The sequence below is a fragment of the Chrysemys picta genome, chromosome 1 (assembly GCF_011386835.1).
Source record: "Chrysemys picta bellii isolate R12L10 chromosome 1, ASM1138683v2, whole genome shotgun sequence".
In the NCBI taxonomy this organism is placed as follows: domain Eukaryota; kingdom Metazoa; phylum Chordata; order Testudines; family Emydidae; genus Chrysemys; species Chrysemys picta.
This window is the reverse complement of record NC_088791.1, coordinates 229,982,853-230,003,388: the sequence shown is the minus strand read 5'-3', so window position 1 is coordinate 230,003,388 and position 20,536 is coordinate 229,982,853. Positions and strand designations below refer to the sequence as shown.

General features: G+C 38.7%; 2 protein-coding genes across 6 annotated transcripts in view; both read left to right on the top strand.

Moving 5' to 3' along the window:
• Positions 1–12,480, top strand: part of GYG2 (glycogenin 2) — a 39,688-nt gene extending 27,208 nt beyond the window's left edge. For all 3 annotated transcript variants that reach the window (XM_005283319.5, XM_005283318.5, XM_065580767.1), the window contains exons 5-9: positions 1,324–1,450; positions 2,519–2,741; positions 4,197–4,337; positions 7,224–7,334; positions 11,189–12,480. In XM_005283319.5, coding sequence (XP_005283376.2) covers positions 1,324–1,450; positions 2,519–2,741; positions 4,197–4,337; positions 7,224–7,334; positions 11,189–11,350 — 764 coding nt within the window. In that variant the 3' untranslated portion in view covers positions 11,351–12,480. The remainder of the gene's footprint in view (positions 1–1,323; positions 1,451–2,518; positions 2,742–4,196; positions 4,338–7,223; positions 7,335–11,188) is intronic.
• The window catches only part of LOC101951641 (CD99 antigen), a 514,232-nt gene that overhangs the window by 112,373 nt on the left and 381,323 nt on the right, over positions 1–20,536 (top strand). The gene's annotated exons all lie outside the window — the stretch shown is intronic.

Genomic DNA, 20,536 nt, shown 5'->3' with positions numbered 1-20,536 from the left:
CTGTCCAGTTCAGGAGGCCACACTTTAAGAAAGATGTGAACAATTTGGAGAGAGTCCAGAGGAGAATGAAACAAATGATAAAATGTTCAGAAAACCTGGCCAATGAGGAAAAGATGAAGAAGAAGGAAAGGAGAGAAAAAAAAAAAAAAAAAAAAAAAAGAAAAGAAATGGACATATTTAGTCTTGAGAAAAGAAGACTGAGGGTGGCTCTGATAAGTCTTCAAATATGCGAAGGGCTGTTATAAAGACTATGGTGAGCAAATGCTGAAGGTAGGAGAAGCAGCAATTGGCTTAATCCACAGCAGGGGAGATTTATGTTAAATATTAAGGAAAACTTTCAAGGATAGATAAGCTCTGGAATAGACTTCCAGGGGAGGCTGTGGAATCCCCATCACTGGCAGTTTTTAAGAATAGGCTGGACAAACACCTCTCGCGGTGGGCTAGGTTTACTTTGTCTTGCCTACGTGCACAGGGGTGGACTAGGTAGCCTCTCAAGATCCCTTCCAGCCCAGCATTTCTGTGATTCTATGAACTCTTAATTTCTGTTTCCTTCCATTCTTTATTATTTGATTTAATAAGTGTGTATTATTTATTTCTCATGCTATCAAATTCATGCTGTATAATTATATTTTGTATTTATATTAACTTTCAGTATATTAGCCAGTAGGGCCCTAATTCTGCAAACAGTTACACACTGGCATCACGCTGTTGCTTTTGTTACCTCATCTTCCCACCTACCATCACCTCGGTTGTCTCTTTTGTCTACTTGCTGCTGCTTACGGGCAATTTTTACCCAATTTGAAGATTTTGCAGTTTCTTCTCATACACAAACTGGCTTTTGAAAGCAAGACAAACTGAATATTTATATAACTTCCTCCTTGGAGTCTAAAGGATTAAGCTAAAATACTGTGGGGGACACAGATTTACCTCATGATTGTGGGCTAGATTGTACTTTTGTTGTTCGGCTGTGCGGCTGCAGGAACAGTACAGGGAAGGGATATTGGCGCTTGCTTAGATCAGTGCCACTGTGGAGGAGGTGGAGCCCAGTTTCCAACCATGTGTTCAGGGAGGAGCAAGAAATGGGTGCATAGCACCCACTTACCCTGCACGCCCAGGTTCAGGGTCCAGGAAGACTGCACAGGATTGTAAACCTGTGTGGGTTTATAGCTCAAATCACTCAAATTTTAGACCAAAGAGTCTCAGTTGAACTCATTTTTTTCTTTTTTCAGTACTGAATTTTCTCTTGGCTATTAAGTCTTCAAACAAATTGTAGTTTACATGAACATTTTGTTGATACTGTTTATAATTTTATTTATTCTCTAGGTGGTGATCAAGGCTTACTAAATAGTTTCTTCAGTAACTGGGCAACAACAGATATTGGCAAACATTTACCATTTATCTACAACTTAAGCAGTAGTGCTATCTACACGTATGTTCCTGCTTTCAAACAGTAAGTAGTATTACTGGTGGATGATTGCAATTCTATAGAGCCCTTTAATATATTTTGCCCATTTATAAGAGAAAAGGATAGTGACCCATTCTGAAACTTGATTATAAGTTAGTCTAACACAATAGTCCACAATGTGAAGTCATGTGACAAGAAGTTGGAATACAGTAATGCAGAGCCTTTAGCATCTGCTCTGATGCAGAATACCAAGATTTCTCAACACTTCGTATTGTTAAATAGCTCTTGTAATAGAGAACAAAAGTAAAAGTTGAAACAGTATTACTTAAATTGATATATCTTGGTTGATATGTCACTTCAGTGACACTTTCCTTATATTCTACAGACCACAGATTACCTAATGGCATAGTTCTGATATTCTTACTGCAAAAGTTGCCGCATTGATTTCCATTAGTTTCTCACAGTGTAAGGGTATTGAAATCTGTCCATAAGATTCTTCCTTGAAGCAAAATTGGTGCTAGCAATTATTATATGATTTCAAATGCTCTTCTTTTTTTCCTCTTTAATAAACTTTTGTAGTACACTGTTATAAGCCTGACTATATGAAATTTTTTCAAAAATGGTTCATGAATGATCTATTAGTGTGAATTACAATGAACTTCGTGTGAACCTTTCATTGGATAACTTAAATACTGGAACCACAATAATCAAGAATTTTGCTGCTTTGATTTTCAGTAAAGTGATTTGTATTAGTTTGGAGGGGAATGTACAAGAAGAGATATGAAATTTAATCTTTCAGTTTCCTTCATGAACTATTTCCATTGGAATCAGCAGTAGGAAACAAGTGACAATGCAGTCTTTTATTTCCTTTCTTTCAAGCAAGCAATTCAGATTAATAAAATAAAATTATGTAATTTCAATAGCTTTCAATTATTCTGCATAACTGAGATCACATCTGGTGATAGTTATATTAATAAGAGGTCAATGATTGTCACGAGTAGTTGTTGCAAGATGTCACACCTACCATCACACCAAGAATACACATTTCTTCTGAAATGCCGATCAGAATGTATTTATTCCTATACCACAACTTTGTATTTCTTTCCTCCACAGTTTTGGCAGAGATGCAAAGGTAGTTCACTTTTTGGGGTCAGCAAAGCCCTGGCACTACGAGTACAACCCTCAAACAAGAACAGTTATGCAGGATGGCTCCACCTCAGGATCTCAGCATCAGTTCTCATATCTTGTACTCTGGTGGAAGATATACTATGCTAGCATATTGCCTTTGTTAGAAAAACTTCCAGAGATGGAAGACATGGAATCCCAGGGACAAAAGGTAAAGTGGTATCTTGGAAAGGAGACTAATGGGAATATGCCAAAATCAAAACACCAACAAAAATTCAATAAATAAAAATAAATTACCATCTTGACTTCTTTTTTAGCATGGGGAGATGAGTGAGATGGGAAAGCACGATGGCTTTTGAATGGCAATAAATCTGCAGTGACTTTTTTTTTTTTAAATGCAGATGCTGGCTAGAGATGGATGTGATAACTATATCTCTGTGAAGTATTAGCTTATTATTATTATTAGTGCTCCAAAGATTTTTTCCTTTGTATTAAAAGTAAAGACAATTGATTAATCATGTTTGTAAACTGACATTTAAACCTTCCCCAAAAGCCTGGCAGCCATATTTTCGGCTGGTGTAAATCAGCATTGCTCTACGGTCTTTGATTGAGCTCAGCTGATTTACCTCAGCGGAAGACCTGGCTTCGGAATACGGTCACTTTACCTTTTCAGAACTGCATTGTCACTGTTCGTATGAGAGTCCGAGCTTCTCAACTTACTGAATAAAGTTGCCCTGAAAAAGGTCTGAATGTTTATGTTGAGGAAAGAGTTTGCTATATCTTTACAGCGGAAAGCATGCTGTAAAGCTATAGCAGTTTGGCACCTCAATTTTAATTTAAAAGTAAAACTTTAGTTTCTCATCAAGAAATATACTCTTAATTTGCATATGTAAAGTGGCTAGAGTAGACTAGTTGCTGATCAGTAGATTAGATTGTGGTTTCAAAAGAGATAAAGCAGCAAGTAGAAATAGTGGGGGCAGAGAATACTGTGATTTTGATACACATATTATTAATTGCATCTCCTTGATACATGTAAATGGATTTTCACAACTGTGTTTAGAATTGGAGGATGATAATCATAAAAACTTCAACAGGCCCATAAAATCAGTTGGATTGTTGCCACTGATGTGAAGAGAATTGGTTTGTAAAACCTTTCTTATGCCTAGCAAACTGGGAAGGAGAAGTGAGGAAGGGGAGCTGCAGGTTATGGATATTTGCAATTTTTGTTTGCCTAACTTTTGTCCCTCCAATACTTGGTACAATAAAGAAACAATAGAACTAAGTTAGTATGGAAATTGAATAATTTCTTCTCAGTGGACAGGGGTGGCTTTAAGGTTTGTATTAAGGGCCTGATCCATCTCCTACTGAAGTCTATGGGAGTCTTTCATTTGACTTTAATGGGTGTTGGATTGGCTACAAAGTTTGGGTAGGAGACTTGCACTGAAACCTATGCCCTAGTCTGGGGATAAAAGAAACCCCTTCAGATTCTGTAGCTCTTTATTCCTTAACTTCAACAGGGCCTGTGACAATCAACAAGAAAATACCACAGTAGAACTTTGTGTCATGAAGAAAGTGTAAATATTTTTTATAATTTGTTAAATCACACGTACCCTAAAACAGTTTGTTGCAAAATTCTTCTTATAGTGATGTGATTTGTTTTTTCTAGCACGTTTTCAATGGAGATGAAATTAGACCGAAAAATGAGAATCCTCTTGTTATCAATTCTCTGCAAATCCCTGTGTTTCCAGAACAGACATCTGAAATAGACAACACTACTTGCCCACCTGAAGAGTTTGATACTAAAACTGTAAATACAAGTTTTTTTTATTTCTTGTGAATATCTATGTATATTTTACATATTGGGCACTACCAGTGATGGACATGTTTAGAATGGCACACACTTAAGCCTCTAAACCAGAGGTTCCCAAAGTGGGCGATACCACCCCCTGGGGGGCGCTGGAACGATCCAGGGGGGCAGTAGTAGCCTCGGGTGCAATTGGGGGGCATTGAATAAAAATAAGGGGGCGGTGGAAGCATAAAGAAAGAATATAAGAAAATTTTGAAAAACCGTTCGTACATGTTTCATCTGTTGTGTATCATAGAGTTAAAGTTGTAGTGATTACTTTATTTTCCAAATAAATTCACAAATTATAACCGATCAGGTGTCAAGTCCGCCAACAGCTCTTAACAAGCAAGTGTTGGCAGGCGAGCGTGTCGCGCATTGTCGGGAAGTCCAGCATGCATCGGCAGGAATATGTGCGTGCAATGACTTGTTTACAATACGATACTATAAATAGGCGACATGTATGAAATCTAATTTAGATTGTTTCTTAATTGTGTAAAAAGCAGTTAACAATAGTGCAATAAGTATTTAAATTTTTTTATTCATATTCAATACCTTCGATCTTTACGGATCACATACAAAGCAAATTGTATTATTGTTGTTTCAATAAAACAGCAATTTACACGTGAGTATTTTTATACATTTTCTTACATATCTACCGTACGTTTCTGTGTCTCTAGTGCTTACTAATAATAAAATCGTAGCAGGCTTGTGTCGGTACAGTACTATTTGAAGTGTACAGTCAATCTATTTGTCATATTTTTTATTACAATATTAACGAAAACGGGAATGAAATTGTAAAAAAACTGTTAACTATTAACATTTATTTATATCTATCGAATCATCTGTGTTAATTGGTAAATAAGGCGTGTGTTAATAAGGAACAATTATTTAAATAAGGGCAAACTAAATTAAAACTATTAACTGATTTTTAATTGCATATTGATTATTTTTTAATTATTTCTTGATAAATTTAGTTTGATATTTGACAGTTTAATATCAAATACATATATCTAATGCTGAGCAAAGAACAAAACCCAGTTTATTAGTTTCATTAGTATTTTAGTTTGGTTGTCTTTTGCCATCTTACGCAAAAAACACTGTATACCTGATGTCGTGGGCGATATTCTAATAACACATCTTTCTTTACTATATTGTAGGACGTAGGTAGAAATATAGATACATAAAAGAACACAAATTTGTCACTGCATCTTTCTGTTTGTTCGCTTAAAGAAGGTAGATTTCCAGGGGGGCGCTGAGTAATTTTTTTTCTGAAAAGGGGGGCGCTGAGTAATTTTTTTTCTGAAAAGGGGGCGGTAGGCCAAATAAGTTTGGGAACCTCTGCTCTAAACAGAATTTAATTTAAGCATTAGATCTTGATAACATCCTCCTCAATTTAGTTGTAGTGCTTGAATTCCGAAATGAATTCAAGTCTCATCATGAAAATTTATTGTCTTTAATCTTCAGTCAAGAATGGTTCTGATGTATCTGGAGGTTAAAAAATTTGTATTGAACATTGTCAAGAGAATATTGATTGACAAGTTAGTGGGTGCTAAATAAATCCTAGGGAAATTCTACTGCCAAGTTAACCTTATTGAATTACAGTATTCTTATCATTGTATACATTTGAAGCTGGAATCTTTTTTTATCATTAATATCTACAGAGATTTCTGTTTAAAACTTAAGTGTATTCCTCAAAGACTGTTTCCTAGACTGCATTCCTCTGATATAGATGTACCGTTCACTTCTGCAAGACAGTTTGAGTTCCTCTTTGAATACTTGTTTTACACTTGTGTATATCAGTTTACTTAATTGGAATTGCTTATATGCTCACTGGAGTGTGGTCACTTGCATGCACATTATTCTGTTCATCCTGGCACCTTAAAGCCTTGTCCATAATAGCACTTTCATACCATGCAGGGCTACTAGCCATAATTTTTTGTTTTATAATACTTGCTATATTATGGTAGATTGGGCGAAATTAAATCAAATTGTAGCTTCAGTGTCACCTGCTGTTTGTTTTTACTGATTACACTCCCAGTACAGCGGTCAAATGAAATATAATTTTCCTTTATTTTAATGGCTAAATCTGTGTCAACGCTTCATAATGATACTATGTTTGTGTGTTGTAAACATATCACTATTTTAGTGTTTCTTGACCATTACTGTAGAAAAGTGTGGTATTTTTTGTTTTTTAGAGTTTTTAGAGAGACTGCAAATGGGCTATTTGCAAGAATTGCTTTTTAAAAACTGAATTTATTTAAAGGATTTTAATTTTTGTTGAACCTTTCTGATGGTGTCGGAATGTTGTTAGACCCAGACTATTACCATATAGACTACTGGGTGGTCATTCTAAAACCTGTTGCTTAACATGTTTTTTTGGGTTTTTAAATTGCTAGTTGTATACAAGCGACTCAGTTAATTTTTCATTAAAATAAAATATGAATGCTTCAAAAGATCATGTAAATTAAGATTAAGGGTCTCTCACTTAAAATGGCCTAACTCCGTTGACCTCATGGAGTTATTTCTGTTTTACTCTGGTGTAAGTGAGAAGACACTCGAGCTTAAGGGCTCTAGGCTCTGATTGCCAGAAGAGGTGAATGTGTATTTCTGATAACCTATGTAGGCCTGAATACAGTTTCTGTACTTTTATCTCTATTATGGATCACCTTGATCTACTCTCGTTCTGTAGATAGAAATTGCTCATCTGGCTTTAGAGCAAACTGAATTTTTAGCGTCTCTTCTCCATCCCCCACTCCTCCAGCTGAAATTATTTTCTACTGTACAAATTCTGTTAATGTAAAAACTGTGTGAGGAAAAAGCAACAATTAATAAAACTTTACATTTCAGCCACCTGTACCTCAAGTTGAACAACACAATTCTGAAGTCCGTCTCCCTGAGCCAGACCAGCCATTAGAACAGCTTGCCTTTCATCCTGCCCCTCAGCAAACCTTGAAACTGGTATATGCAGCTCTTTGTGTTCCACCCTTGTTGCAAGTCTTTGTGCATTTACTTCATTCTTTGCCAGCACAATTTTGGGAGAGATTAGCTAAGACATACTTATTTGTTAAATTAAATCATAATTAGCTGATCAGGCAGATATAGAAATGATTTCTTTGTATAATTTCTTAGCCATTTCCAGTCCTTGTTTATGAAGCTCTTTTTAATATTTGTACTTTTTTTTTTTTTTTTTTTAATCTGAATGTACATTTCCTCCTGCTCCAGCCCAAGTGGTAAATTTCTGAAATTAATCTTGCGTATCTTGTAATAAATAGTTGTTTCAATAATAATTGGTGTTTAAAGCTCAAATGTGAGCTATCTGCTGAAATAATTTAAGATAAAACATATAATAGGTTAAATCTTGGTTCCGTGGGAGTTTTGCTACTGACTTGGACAGAGCCAGGATTTAACCCATAATATTTAACCTTCTGTCATTAATAATATCCAAAGGTTTGCTTTAATCCATGTAATAAAGGTAAGTAAATGGGTTAATATGTATTAGTAGGGATTATATGTTTACTTAAGAAATAAGTGCCAGATTTTGTCACACGTGCATATCTCCAGGGAGTAAGTATACTCTGTAAAACGTTTGTTCCTTGGTTGTTGAGCCTCAAGTAGATGAATTGGGAGCGGAGCAGAAAGATAGTTCTTTATTTTTAAGCTGCCTTATTATGAATTTCTTGCAAGGGTTCAAAGGGTTATGTGGACCCATCTGAATGAGTTAACAATCAGTTCTCCTTTGCTCATAACATCAGAGGAGCTGCTTCCTGGTGTGCCTTCCTGAGCAGTGTATTCAGATGGAGCAAACTTTCAACTTCTCCTTTATCAGCTGCCATAGTATTTAGATGGTTGGTATTAAATCCACGATATTTTAAATTTGGTGGGTACTATATGAAAAGGCTTAAAATATTAGACAAAGTTTTAGGATTGTGAAATTTTTGATGAAACATTCTGTAATATACTTTACAAACATGACCAATAGTATAACAGTCAGACAAGTAAGACAAAATCAATGCCAGATAAGTTTCCTGTGATTTTTTTTTTTTTTTTTTAATCTGATTTAGGAACTCATTAACACATGGATCTCTGCTGAAATCTTCCTGTGGCTCTTCAGTTTTTATCAGTAGTCGCATGTCAGGCATACACCATTAATACTATAGTAATATTGCTGTCTGCCCCACATGGTTTGGAGAGGCACTACATTAAATAAAAGAACACGAGTACTTGTGGCACCTTAGAGACTAACAAATTGATTAGAGCATAAGCTTTCATGGGCTACAGCCCACTTCTTCGGATGCATATAGAATGGAACATATATTGAGCACACACACACACACACACACACACACACACACACACACACACACACACACACACACACACACACACACACACACACCCCATGAACAGGTGGGAGTTGTCTTACCAACTCTGAGAGGCCAATTAAGTAAGAGGGAAAAAAAACTTTTGAAGTGATAATCAAGATATCAAACTGTCTGTACTGGGCTAAGGAGTGTGAGAATACTTACAAGGGGGGATAGATTCAATGTTTGTAATGGCTCAGCCATTTCCAGTCCTTATTCAATCCTAAATTGATTGGATCTAGTTTGCATATCAATTCCAGCTCAGCAGTCTCTCGTTGAAACCTGTCATTGGAATCTGTTTTTGAAGTTTTTCTGTTGTAAAATAGCCACCCGGAGGTCTGTCATTGAATGACCAGACAGGTTAAAGTGTTCTCCTACTGGTTTTTGAGTATTATGATTCCTGATGTCAGATTTGTGTCCATTAATTCTTTTGCGGAGAGACTGTCCGGTTTGGCCAATGTACATGGCAGAGGGGCATTGCTGGCACATGATGGCATATATCACATTGGTAGATGTGCAGGTGAACGAGCCCCTGATGGTATGGCTGATGTGATTAGGTCCTATGATGATGTCACTTGAATAGATATGTGGACAGAGTTTGCATCGGGCTTTGTTACAAGGATAGGTTCCTAGGTCAGTGTTTTTGTTCAGTGATGTGTGGTTGCTGGTGAGTATTTGCTTTAGGTTGGGGGGGTTGTCTGTAAGCGAGGACAGGTCTGTCTCCCAAGATCTGTGAGAGTGAGGGATCATCTTTCAGGATAGGTTGTAGATCTTTGATGATGCACTGGAGAGGTTTTAGTTGGGGGCTGAAGGTGACAGCTAGTGGTGTTCTGTTATTTTCTTTGTTGGGTCTGTCTTGTAGGAGGTGACTTCTGGGTACTCGTCTGGCTCTGTCAATCTGTTTTTTCACTTCAGCAGGTGGGTATTGTAGTTTTAAGAATGCTTGACAGAGATCTTGTAGGTGCTTGTCTTTGTCTGAGGGATTGGAGTAAATGCGGTTCTATCTTAGAACTTGGCTGTAGACAATGGAACGTGTGGTGTGTCCTGGATGGAAGCTGGAGCATGTAGGTAAGTGTAGCGGTCAGTAGGTTTCCGATATAGGGTGGTACATTAAATAGCTTCATGCTTTTTTCCCCCCTAATTTTTACTTAGGGGTTATGTCATGCTATCAGGACAATTAAGATTGAAGTAATTTAGCAGGAGGCACTTTCAAGCTGAAAGAACTGTTCCGTCCTTTTCTGCTTGTAAGACTGTCTATATTTTTGACTTGAATTTCACTTTATCCTTTTAAATGACTTGATTTATGGTATACTGTAGAGTAAAGTAAAATCCCTATCTCCGTTAACCTGTGCATTGTGCATAATCTTTACATATAGATTTTATTTAAGCAGATGTTAGGAATTTTTACGTTCTACCCTTTGCTATATATTCATCTGATCCTTGGTTTTTATTACTGACTTCTTTGTCAGGTCAATTCATAATTTTTTCCCCCTACATTATACTTTTTTATATAAATGATGCTTAATTGACGTGTCCAGAAAGGAAGATCTTAGACCTTCATTTGGAGTCAAACAGAATAGTTTGTTACAGATGCATTTTATCTTTGATATATGCTATGAAAATTGGCAGTTGCATTCTGGATCATCATACTTGCATGAGTAAGGGCTATTTGTATGAGTAGTGGAGTACAGGGTGAGGTCCTAGGTCAGTCTGGAATATTATTTTTGTTTCAATCATGCATGTGGAACAGGGTGGGTCTATCATAGGTATTACAGAAATGAAATTCCTTTCACAGTATATTAATTTCCCTTTAATTGATTAAATTATGATCCGTACTTGTTCATTATCTTTTATTCACATAATAACCTTTTGCTAATTGAGTCTCCAAACCAAAATTGGCAAATTTGAAATATCCCTCAGAGGTGCAAACTATCTGTGCATTGAATGGTCGTTTTTAATTAAAATTTACAAGAGTTTCAGGATGGGTAGTGAGACTGGTGTCCGACACATGCTGCTGTTTCTAGCTTGAGTTCTTACTGCCTTGTCCATTAACTCTTTGGAGACCAGACAAAACTCTGATCCCAGTCTGGCACTAGGATCTGCTAGTCTAGATATCTCCATCCATGTGGAGTCCTGATAAAGTTATTCAGACTCTACACAGGTGCAGAGCGTTATTCATATGTATCCTCATTTTAAAAACCTCATTTTTGTTGGCATTTCTGAATTTGCCAGATTGTGAGTTAAGACCAGGAAATATGTTTGACTCTTTCAAAGATACTTTGCTAAGTGATACAGCTGGGGAAATGCTACCACATCATGGAAATCATAATGAACAATCTCTTCAAGATCTTTTTGATTTGGATGATTAAAATTTAGAAACTGATTTTAAGCCCATCACTAAAATGAGGCTAATGAAGTGACTGCTTTGCACCGTCCTGTCTCCTTTCCTAGGATGAGACTACCCATCTTATTTCTGAGCTGTCCACTCAGCTGAAACCGGAAGAGCCAAATGCAGAAGATGAACGGAAGAAGTGGGAGGAAGGCCGTATGGACTACATGGGGAAGGATGCTTTTGAACATATTAAAAAGAAATTGGATACATTTTTAAAGTAGACTTAATTGTAATGCAATATATTGACCAGCCACTGTTTGCATTTGTGGTGTACATGCAACCCCTGGGATGTTTATCTTCCTTTGATATTGAAGTTAAAATGGACCTCCTCTATTTTAAGAAAAAAATTGCAAACATAGCACCACTAATTTTTTAACTCTGGTGTGTGCCTCATATTGATTGTTGACCTAGAGTGCCTCATGAAATAGTAGTGCAGAAATTGTGACATCTCCACTTGATATCCCTGCATTAAGGAAAAAGTCCTATAGTATTCTGCAGTAATATCCAAAATTATTAGAACTGATAACATTAAACTTCCAGAGGATCCTTAGATTAATCTAGAGGATTTCCACCTTTAGAAAATGTTGCAAAACCTTTTTTATGAAAGCTTTTCCACTGGAACCAAAGTGACATTCACACCATTAACCATTATACATAAGCTGACAAAGGGGAAAAGCCAAAGGAGGAAACCCTGGCTCCACTGAAATCAAAACTCCCGTTGACTTCAGTGGGGCTAGGCCTTCACCTGGATACTCCAAGAAGTCTACTTGCTCTTCTACTTTAGGTGGAAGGTGCTCAGGTACATAGCTAATGGGCAACAGTACAACTGTAAAATAGATGGTAATGGTGTTACTAGTTTCTTTTGGATCATTGCGATAAACTGCTACAGGATTTTTATATGTTACCTCACTCTGTATATTCAGGGTTTCTCATGTTTTATTATGTATTTTATTAGCTAAATGGTTGAGAGAGAAAAAAACACTGTATAGGCCTTCATAACTAACAGCTGTTCTGCCTCATTGTGGTGCTTGAAATGAATTTGTTTACTAGTGCTCCAAACTGCATTTCACGAAGGCACTAAATCCATTAGATGGTACTTATCTATATTGCAGGCAGTTTGGGTGCATCTGAGACAGATAACTGATACCTATTTAATAAAACAGCTATTTATTAGCTATAAATTAAGGGCCTATTTCCAGAAACCAATACAACTGTGTGTATGGTTACTGTCAGTGGGATTGTGCTGTATTAACTATACTTGTGAGGGTACTCCTTTGCAGATTTGGGCCTTTAGATGTAACTTTAATCGTGTTGTTAAATAAAAATAAATACATTTCAGAAGACTGAGAAACTTGACAGATTTTCTAATTTGGTAACTCTTGCATTTCAGCTTGAAACTTCAGCTCTGGTAATACCAGAGAGAGAAATTAGTTATACAACACTTGATGCAGGACTTCTTTAAACATTTTGGGTCATATTGAGTCACCAGTTTTTAAGTTGCAGAACTATCTAATGAAATCATTTGGGAACTCCGCTTAAAAAAAAAAATCAATGGCATAATATATTGCTCCTTGGTAAGAGGAATGTACACAGAATTCTACTGAGGAAAAGAAAAGGTAGGTTTTATTTTTTACCTCAATGCTTGCAGACTATTGCTGGACAGTGACAAGAGATGCTCCATTTAATGAATACAAGAGACAAGCCAAGAAGCGCCAAGTAGACACTGAATAGGACTAACTATGTACATAATAGTTTTTTGCCTTTGTTTCATAAAAAAATTTATTTATATAACCCTTTTGCTGATTTTTAAAGTGTCCCATAAACAGGACAGGTGAAATATTATCATGTAAAGCAACCATAAACACATGAAAAGACCTAGAGTTTTAATCATAAATTGTAAACCTATCTACACAATATACATAGACATAAAATGTAAAAACTTAAATATCTTAGAAACAGTAGCCAATCAGTTTTAATTGTCATATTTGAATTCAGCACATCAAAATACATAATAAATAGCACATTTTATCTCTGAAGCAGACGACTTCTCAAAAATTGTAGACCAGTGTATTTAGAATGAAACCTTTGTCATTTTTTCTGGCTGGAGTTTAGAAAGGATTTGGTCCAGTTGTTGATGGTTTTCCCCCCAACCTGTTGGAACAGTGGGGAGGATGAGCTCAGGAAGAATAGGGCACAGGGAAGAAATTTGAGTCCCTGGTGCTTGGCCTCCTTAGACTAGTGTTCTTTTGCAACATGTCAGGCATGATTTTCAAAAGTGCTCCTACATGCTTAAATAGGACAGGAATAGCTGAATAGTTGCTTTTGAAAACACACCCACATTGTCCTAATGCACCTGGCAGTGGCAAATTCTGCTCATGTTAGGTTAATGGTTCAAAGCAATTTCTGTGGTTACATACCAAGTACAGAGGAGGGATGAGGTGACGTTGACACGGGAACCAAATATTCAATGGCAGACTGCAACTATTGTGAATTTGAAAGAGGCTTGACATACCTCCATGGGGTGAGAGTTGAACAATATATTTTTAGAGCAAGTTTGACTGTGGGAATGTAGTGTGAATTTGTTTTGTAGCTGTGGTCTGAATCTCCACCAAGTCTTGTGAATTTTAACCTATCTATAGCACTGACGTTTGTTAGGCTCTGCTTATTATATTAACAACTTCATGATATTTTGTATAGTCACTTGTTACCAATGTTGCTGAAGTTCTACACTGCCATCTAAATAAGGATCAGGGCTCATATCTGTAAGTACAGAATCAAACAGTGAAACTTACTGCAGAGCAGAAGGCTCACCCAAGTCTCTCCATACCACTTAAGTTCCTATCGTGTTTAAGTGATGAATAGGTCTTTGCACTAAGGTGAATGTCACACACAGAAATCAGAAAGGGAAAAAGGCTTGAAGTAATCATGTCCATCACATGGCTGGTGCAGGATTACAGTTCAAATTTCCATTGTGGCTGGAGATTATCATTCTTGAGTGACTGGTTACTTTTAAATATGTTTGTTATTAAATTGGTACTCTGGTGTCAGCGGTACCTAGTGAACAGTATTTGCAAACGTAAGCGATGTTTGTCTGCTTAGGGATAGCTAGTAGGAATAAAGTGGTTTTTGTTTGTTTGTTTGTTTGTTTTTGTTTTTCCCCAATCACTGCTCATGGACTAATTAAGTTTCCGCTCATTGTTTGGACTTACATTTTATAGAAAAAAATTGTTTCCCTTTTATTTGTTTTTTTTTCCCCCACGGTGACATGACTGAATATATTCTTTTCACGTGAGAATGTTGTTTAGTTGCAAGTTGTCATCTCGTTTTGTTTCAAGGAAAACTCAAGAGAGTGGTTATTTGTTAGAGCACATTTACTAAATGTGTAGTGAATTTTCAAAAAGTGTATTGAAATATAGTTGCCAGTATCTATCTCAGTGGGAATCTGCTGAGATGAATCAATAAAGTGGTAGAGTGTCTGCTTTGATGTGGGAGATTCTGCAAGAGGCATTGGTGTAGTCGCAGAGTAAACTTCAGGGGTGGATTTTCCCCTGAACAACCGATCTTTTCTCAATGTCAGTTAGGAAGGGCTGTATATACCTACCACTTGTCTCTGCTGGACATATTGTAATAATGACAAGGATATAGAGATAAATGACTGGCATAAAGAGCTCCTACTGTCAGGGGCGGTTCTGTTTTTTGCTGCCCCAAGCACGGCAGTCAGGCGGCCTTCGGTGGCATACCTGCGGGCAGTCCGCTGGTCACGCGGATTCGGCGGCATGTCTGGGGATGATTTGCTGGTCCCGTGCCTTCAGCGTGCCCGCCGCTGAAGCCGCAGGACCAGCGGACCTCCCGCAGGTATGCCACCGAAGGCTGCCTGACTGCCGCCCTCACAGCAACCGGCAAACTGCCCCCCACCGCTTGCCGCCCCAGGTATGCTTTTGCTGCGCTGGTAGCTGGAGCCGCCCCAGCCTACTGTCCAATCTACGTCAAGAATAGATGAGCAATTAATGGGGTTTTGAAAGGCTATATTAAAATAAAGCTCTCAAGGGGCTATTGGTGGGAGAGCATCCCTCTTTCACTTAAAGGGGACATCTTTATTTAATTAAAACCTGCTCATCTGTCTCTCACCTCACATGTTTAAGATCAAAAGAATTAATCCCAGCTAGAATCAGTAATTCTCACTTGCAGTGTAACCATCAAGTGGGTGGCTTAGTTGTTAGGATCTGGTGTGGGTGGGCCACAAGTGGAGAACACTTCAGGTGATTTCCCCAGTACCATAATAATAACACTGTGTAGCGCTATCCCTGTAATATCTCTTGCATCCATTTCCTAACATCATGCCCGAGGGCTTTCCGTTTGAATATTCTTGGAAAGTAGGAAGACTGTTTAGCTTCATGCCAGGGCACTCTCTCCTGTATTTTGCTGTGAATTTAACTCTATTTTGGTTTGCAAAGCTGGAGCATAAAAATATCTAATTCTTTATTTCCACTGGTATTCTGTTAAGTAATAGGGACTTGTACTATTAACGGTGGTTGGTCTTATTTACAGGCCTCAGGCAGGGCCACTGTTAGAGGCTAGCAAGCAAGGCAATTGCCTGGGGCCCCACTCCACAGGGGACGCCTGTGTGGCAGGCTCAGGCTTCAGCCCTGTGCAACGGGGCTCAGGCTTTGGATTTCTGCAACGTTTCTGAAGCCAATGTGTGAGCAAGTAAGGGAGGTGGGTGAGGGGCCCACTCCTTAGTTTCTGCCTGGGCCCCAGCAAATCTAACACCATCCCTGGCCTCAGGAAAGATGTGTTGGTTCAGTAGGAAAATGTCTGCAATGTATGTATTTTTTAACAGATCTGATTATCTTGTCAATTCCTCTACTGAGCTGAAACTATAATTTATCCCATCTCGAATTCTTGTGATTTTTTTTTTTTCTTTTTTTTTTTTTTTTCAAATACACCTCCACCTCGATATAACGCTGTTCTCGGGAGCTAAAAAATCTTACCGCGTTATAGGTGAAACCGAGTTATATTGAACTTGCTTTGATCCGCTGGAGTGCGCAGCCCCGCCGCCCCGGAGCACTGCTTTACCGGGTTATATCTGAATTCTTGTTGTATCGGGTCGCGTTATATCAGGGTAGAGGTGTACAATCAATGAGAAGATTTTTCTAACTTCTGTTCTTGCATTGGTGTGAAATTATTTTACCTCAGTTTTATCAAATAAATACATAACATTTTGCTTGGGTCTATTTTTTTTTTCTTGTGTGGTATATCTGGGGTATTTTAAATGGTCATTTTTAAAATATCCCTCCCAAACTAGTCATTTTCTTATGTCTTCTGAATTTTGAGTGCATTAGAAATTCAGACTGCTTCATGTGAACTTTTTCCCCACCCGACTGTTGACCAATAAATGGGTAATTTTCTTAGAGGTTTTAGTTGAAAATGGTGACACCAGCATTTTATCACATCATTTCTGATCCACTCCAACATCAACTTTTTAATTGGGTTGCATAATAACATGGCCATAAACGTAGCCACTTTTTGTGCCAAGTTATTAATAAAAATGTTGGACAAGACAGATCCCAAGACTGATCCCTGAAGAACTCCACTAGTAACTTCCCTCCAGCCTGACAGTTCACCTTTCAGTATGACCCGTTGTAGTCCCCCTTTAACCACTTCCTTGTCCACCTTTCAGTTCTCCTATTAATCCCCATCTTCTCCAGTCTAACTAATAATTTCCCATGTGGAGCTGCATAAATTGCCTTAGTAAAATCCAGGTAGATTAGATTCACTGCATTTCCTTTGTCTAAAACAGTTAAAATTAGACTAAAATTTCCATGCTTTCTCTTCCTGAAAGTGACATGTTTTTAAAAAAAAAAAAAAAAAAAAGCGCAAAACTCGATAATATGGATGGGCAATACTGTGTAGTAAATAATTATAAAAATGTATGTATGGAGGCCTTGTTTGTACTGCCGCTACTCCAAATTTCAGTTTTGCACCTCGTGTATGTAGCATTATAGGTCACACCATAATAATGCCTATTCCAGTTTTTCAAAATGAAGTCATGATTTAAAGTAAGCTGCAGTACCAAGATAAGTTTAAAAAAACCCTGCTGGTTTTGAACATACATATTGCTCCACTAATCTTAAACGTATGAACATTACAAACTTGAAAAGACATGTCAGTCTGATTAGCAATTATATGCACAAAGCAGAACAAGCCCTGAATGACCTTTATCCATGATGGTGACCTTGAACTAATGGTTTTCCACACTTGGCTAGAAGTTGCATTTAAAGCTTTGCTTGCATTACAAGAAGTGTTAGTTTTAATTGCATCAATCACGTACTTCTGCTTAGACAGATTGCTAAAATAGTATAGATTTCACATAAATGCTGTCACTTCTGCTTCATATATCAATTTGGCAAAGGTGTCCCCCCACTTGTTGCTTTGATAAATATATCAGGGTAACTGTTAACCAATATGTGTAGTGTATATTGCATGCCATATTAATATGCATTACACATTACATTGAACACAAAATTCATATGTATATGTTAGTTATGCTAATTTGCATTAGTTTCACTCTTACTTATGTCAAGAAATATATATCCCACAACACCCTGCAAGCTAAACATAACGGCTGGCATTCGCAAATATAAACCCTGTCAAAATCAAGACACAAATGTTTTACCCTGGTACAAGTCCAACTAGTTTGTAATACGGTGTTCAAAAACAAGAGCAAACGGGCTGCACAGAAAAACAAGCTAAAAAGCTAGTTGGTGACTTTCAGTCTTAGGGGATGTATAAAGTGCTTTTAAGTTGTAAACAAGTATGCTATAAATACAGTATCTAAAAAGCTAGTTTTGGGGGCATATTTTGGGAACGCTCCTGTGTAAGATGAACTGATGTTGCAAAAAAATGTTTCCCAGAAGGATAGGGAGTTTCACTATGTTACCAGTACTGTACCCTTATTGACTTTTAGCAATAAAACAGACTGGTTATTTGATCTCGTAAACACTTTTTCATAAACCACAAGTGTAATTAATTGATGAGCTATATTATTAATCAACAATGCCATGACCAGCAAGAGACTCCACCTCTTGGAAGGGTGAAGAGTTGGGCAAATGCATAATGATTATACAACCATTTTGCAGGGATGCTTCTAGGGTTACCATATTTCAGCAAGCAAAAAAAGAGGACGGGAGGAGCCCCACCCCTGTCCTGCCCTAGCCCCACCCCTGCCCCTCCCACTTCCCCCCCCCTCAAAACCCCCAACCCTCCCCCTGCTCCTTGCCCCTAACTGCCCCCCAGGACTCCACCCCCTACCTAAGCCTCCCTGTTCCTTATCCCCTAACTGCCCCCTCCTAAGACCCCCCAAATGCCCCCCAGCACCCTACCCCTACCTGTACCCTAACTGCCCAAAACCTTATCCACACTCCCACCCCCAGAAAGCCCCCCCCCGAACTCTCTACCTCCCCCCGTCTCTTGACTGCCCCCTCCAGAACCTCCCTGCCCCTTCTCCAACCCCCTGGCTCCCTTGTTGTTGGCCTTCGCCTAATGTCTCTGAGCTTGCTCAGGAACGGCCTGAGCTGTTCGTCCTGGCACGCTGGGGAGCGGGGGAGGAGCTCCAGACTGCCGGAGGCGATCTGCGAATGCAGGGAGGGAGGGAGAGATCTCTGCTGCAGGGGAGAGGAGGAGGGGCTCTCTCTGGCTGTCAGAGCCCCATGTAAGTGGCACCATCCGGCCGGCTTGCCCTGTTAGCCGTGCGCGCTCTGCATGGGGGGGCGGGGGGGGGGTTTGGACATTTACAAATTCCCCCCGGACGCTAGTTTTAGCTCAAAAAGCCGGACATGTCCGGGGGAATCCGGACGAATGGTAACCCTAGGTGCTTCAATCCTTTGGGAGCCATTTCAACAGCTAAAGCTGTGAAAGCCAGGTGAGCTTTGCAGCTGCTGTTGGCTGAGTGTCTCAGAAACTGATGGACCCAGGATTGGGCCCGCCTCTCCCTCTTCTGCTTACAGCAAGTTGCAGAGGGAGTTGGCTCAAAAAAAATTATTGGCCTGATTCCCAGTAAAGGTGACAACTTAAAACCAAATGACAAATTTTCTGCTTCATTTCTGAGCTGAGCAAACAGGCTTTTTTTAATCTTCTACTGCTCCCTCTCTGTGTAAATGGAATGCAGTGCAGCTGCTCCAGATTTAATCTCTGGCAGGTAAAGAAAAATGTCAGTGCTCTAATAAATTCATAATGATATTGCTTGTAGATTTAAATGTTGTCAACTAGTAAGATCAATTTATATTTCCACTGTGACAGGTCTCCCAGTAACCTCTCCCCTCAGTTAGTTGTCAAATTACTTTGTGTAGAATAATGCCTCAATTTGCATTGTGGCCTTTATTAAGAGGAAAAGTGACATGAAAAAGAAACCTCAAGAAACTTCCTTTCATCTTTTTTTTTTTTTTTTTTTTTGGGAGACTTGTATTCAGTCCTATATCATAATTGCAATACTTACTATTTTGCATGAAATAAACAGGATGCTGGACGTGACCCATACCTGCCAGTGGTGCAGATCAGGGCCAGCCTCTATGAAAAGACTGCAAGAAGAAGGTAGCAGAGGCATAGGGGAGGGTTTTAAGGAGCAGAGAGTTTCTCTTCTCCAGTTCTATCCTAACCTCCCCAATCTGGCTCCTGCCTCTTACATTCAGCTGAAACTGCTCTTCCTAAAGTCTTTAATGATCTCTCCGTCCTTAGCCAAATCTTAGAAACGGTACTCCTCACTATCCTTGAGCTGTCAGCTGCCTTTAACACAGTTGCTAGCTTTTAGTGTAATGCTGTCCTTTCTTGGCTTCTGAGATTTTGTCCTCTCCTGATTCTCCTACCTCGCTGATCACTCAGACTGCTCTTTTGGAGGTTCCTCCCAATCTACCCTCCAACTTTCCACAAAGGTTCCATAGGGCTCTGTCCTTGGTTCCCTTTTTTCCCACCTCTATACCTGACCTCTTGAAAATTTCACAGCAAATACAAATTTCTAGGTGGTTCACTCAGCATCCACAATTTTTTTTCCTATGGGTGCTCCAGCCCTGGAGCATCCATGGAGTTAGCGCCTAGGGCACCAGGAATGAGCACACACATATGAACAGATGGCTAAAAAATTGTCAGCTGGGCAAATTTTTTGGGACAAGCAATCAGTGCAGGGAGTATATTAAGAGATTGAGGAGTGAGTACTGGAAGACCAGGGACAAGACCCCGCACCTCAGGCAATTTGCCAATAACATGCCCACATGATGATGCCTTTGATTGGGCTCTGTAGCTGCATGGAGCCGACAGGTCATCATGATGAGCTGATCAGCTGCAATTCAGCATGGGTACTGATGGGAGACAGCTGTGGGCTCCCAGGAAGGAGCATCAAGTGACTTTTTAATGAA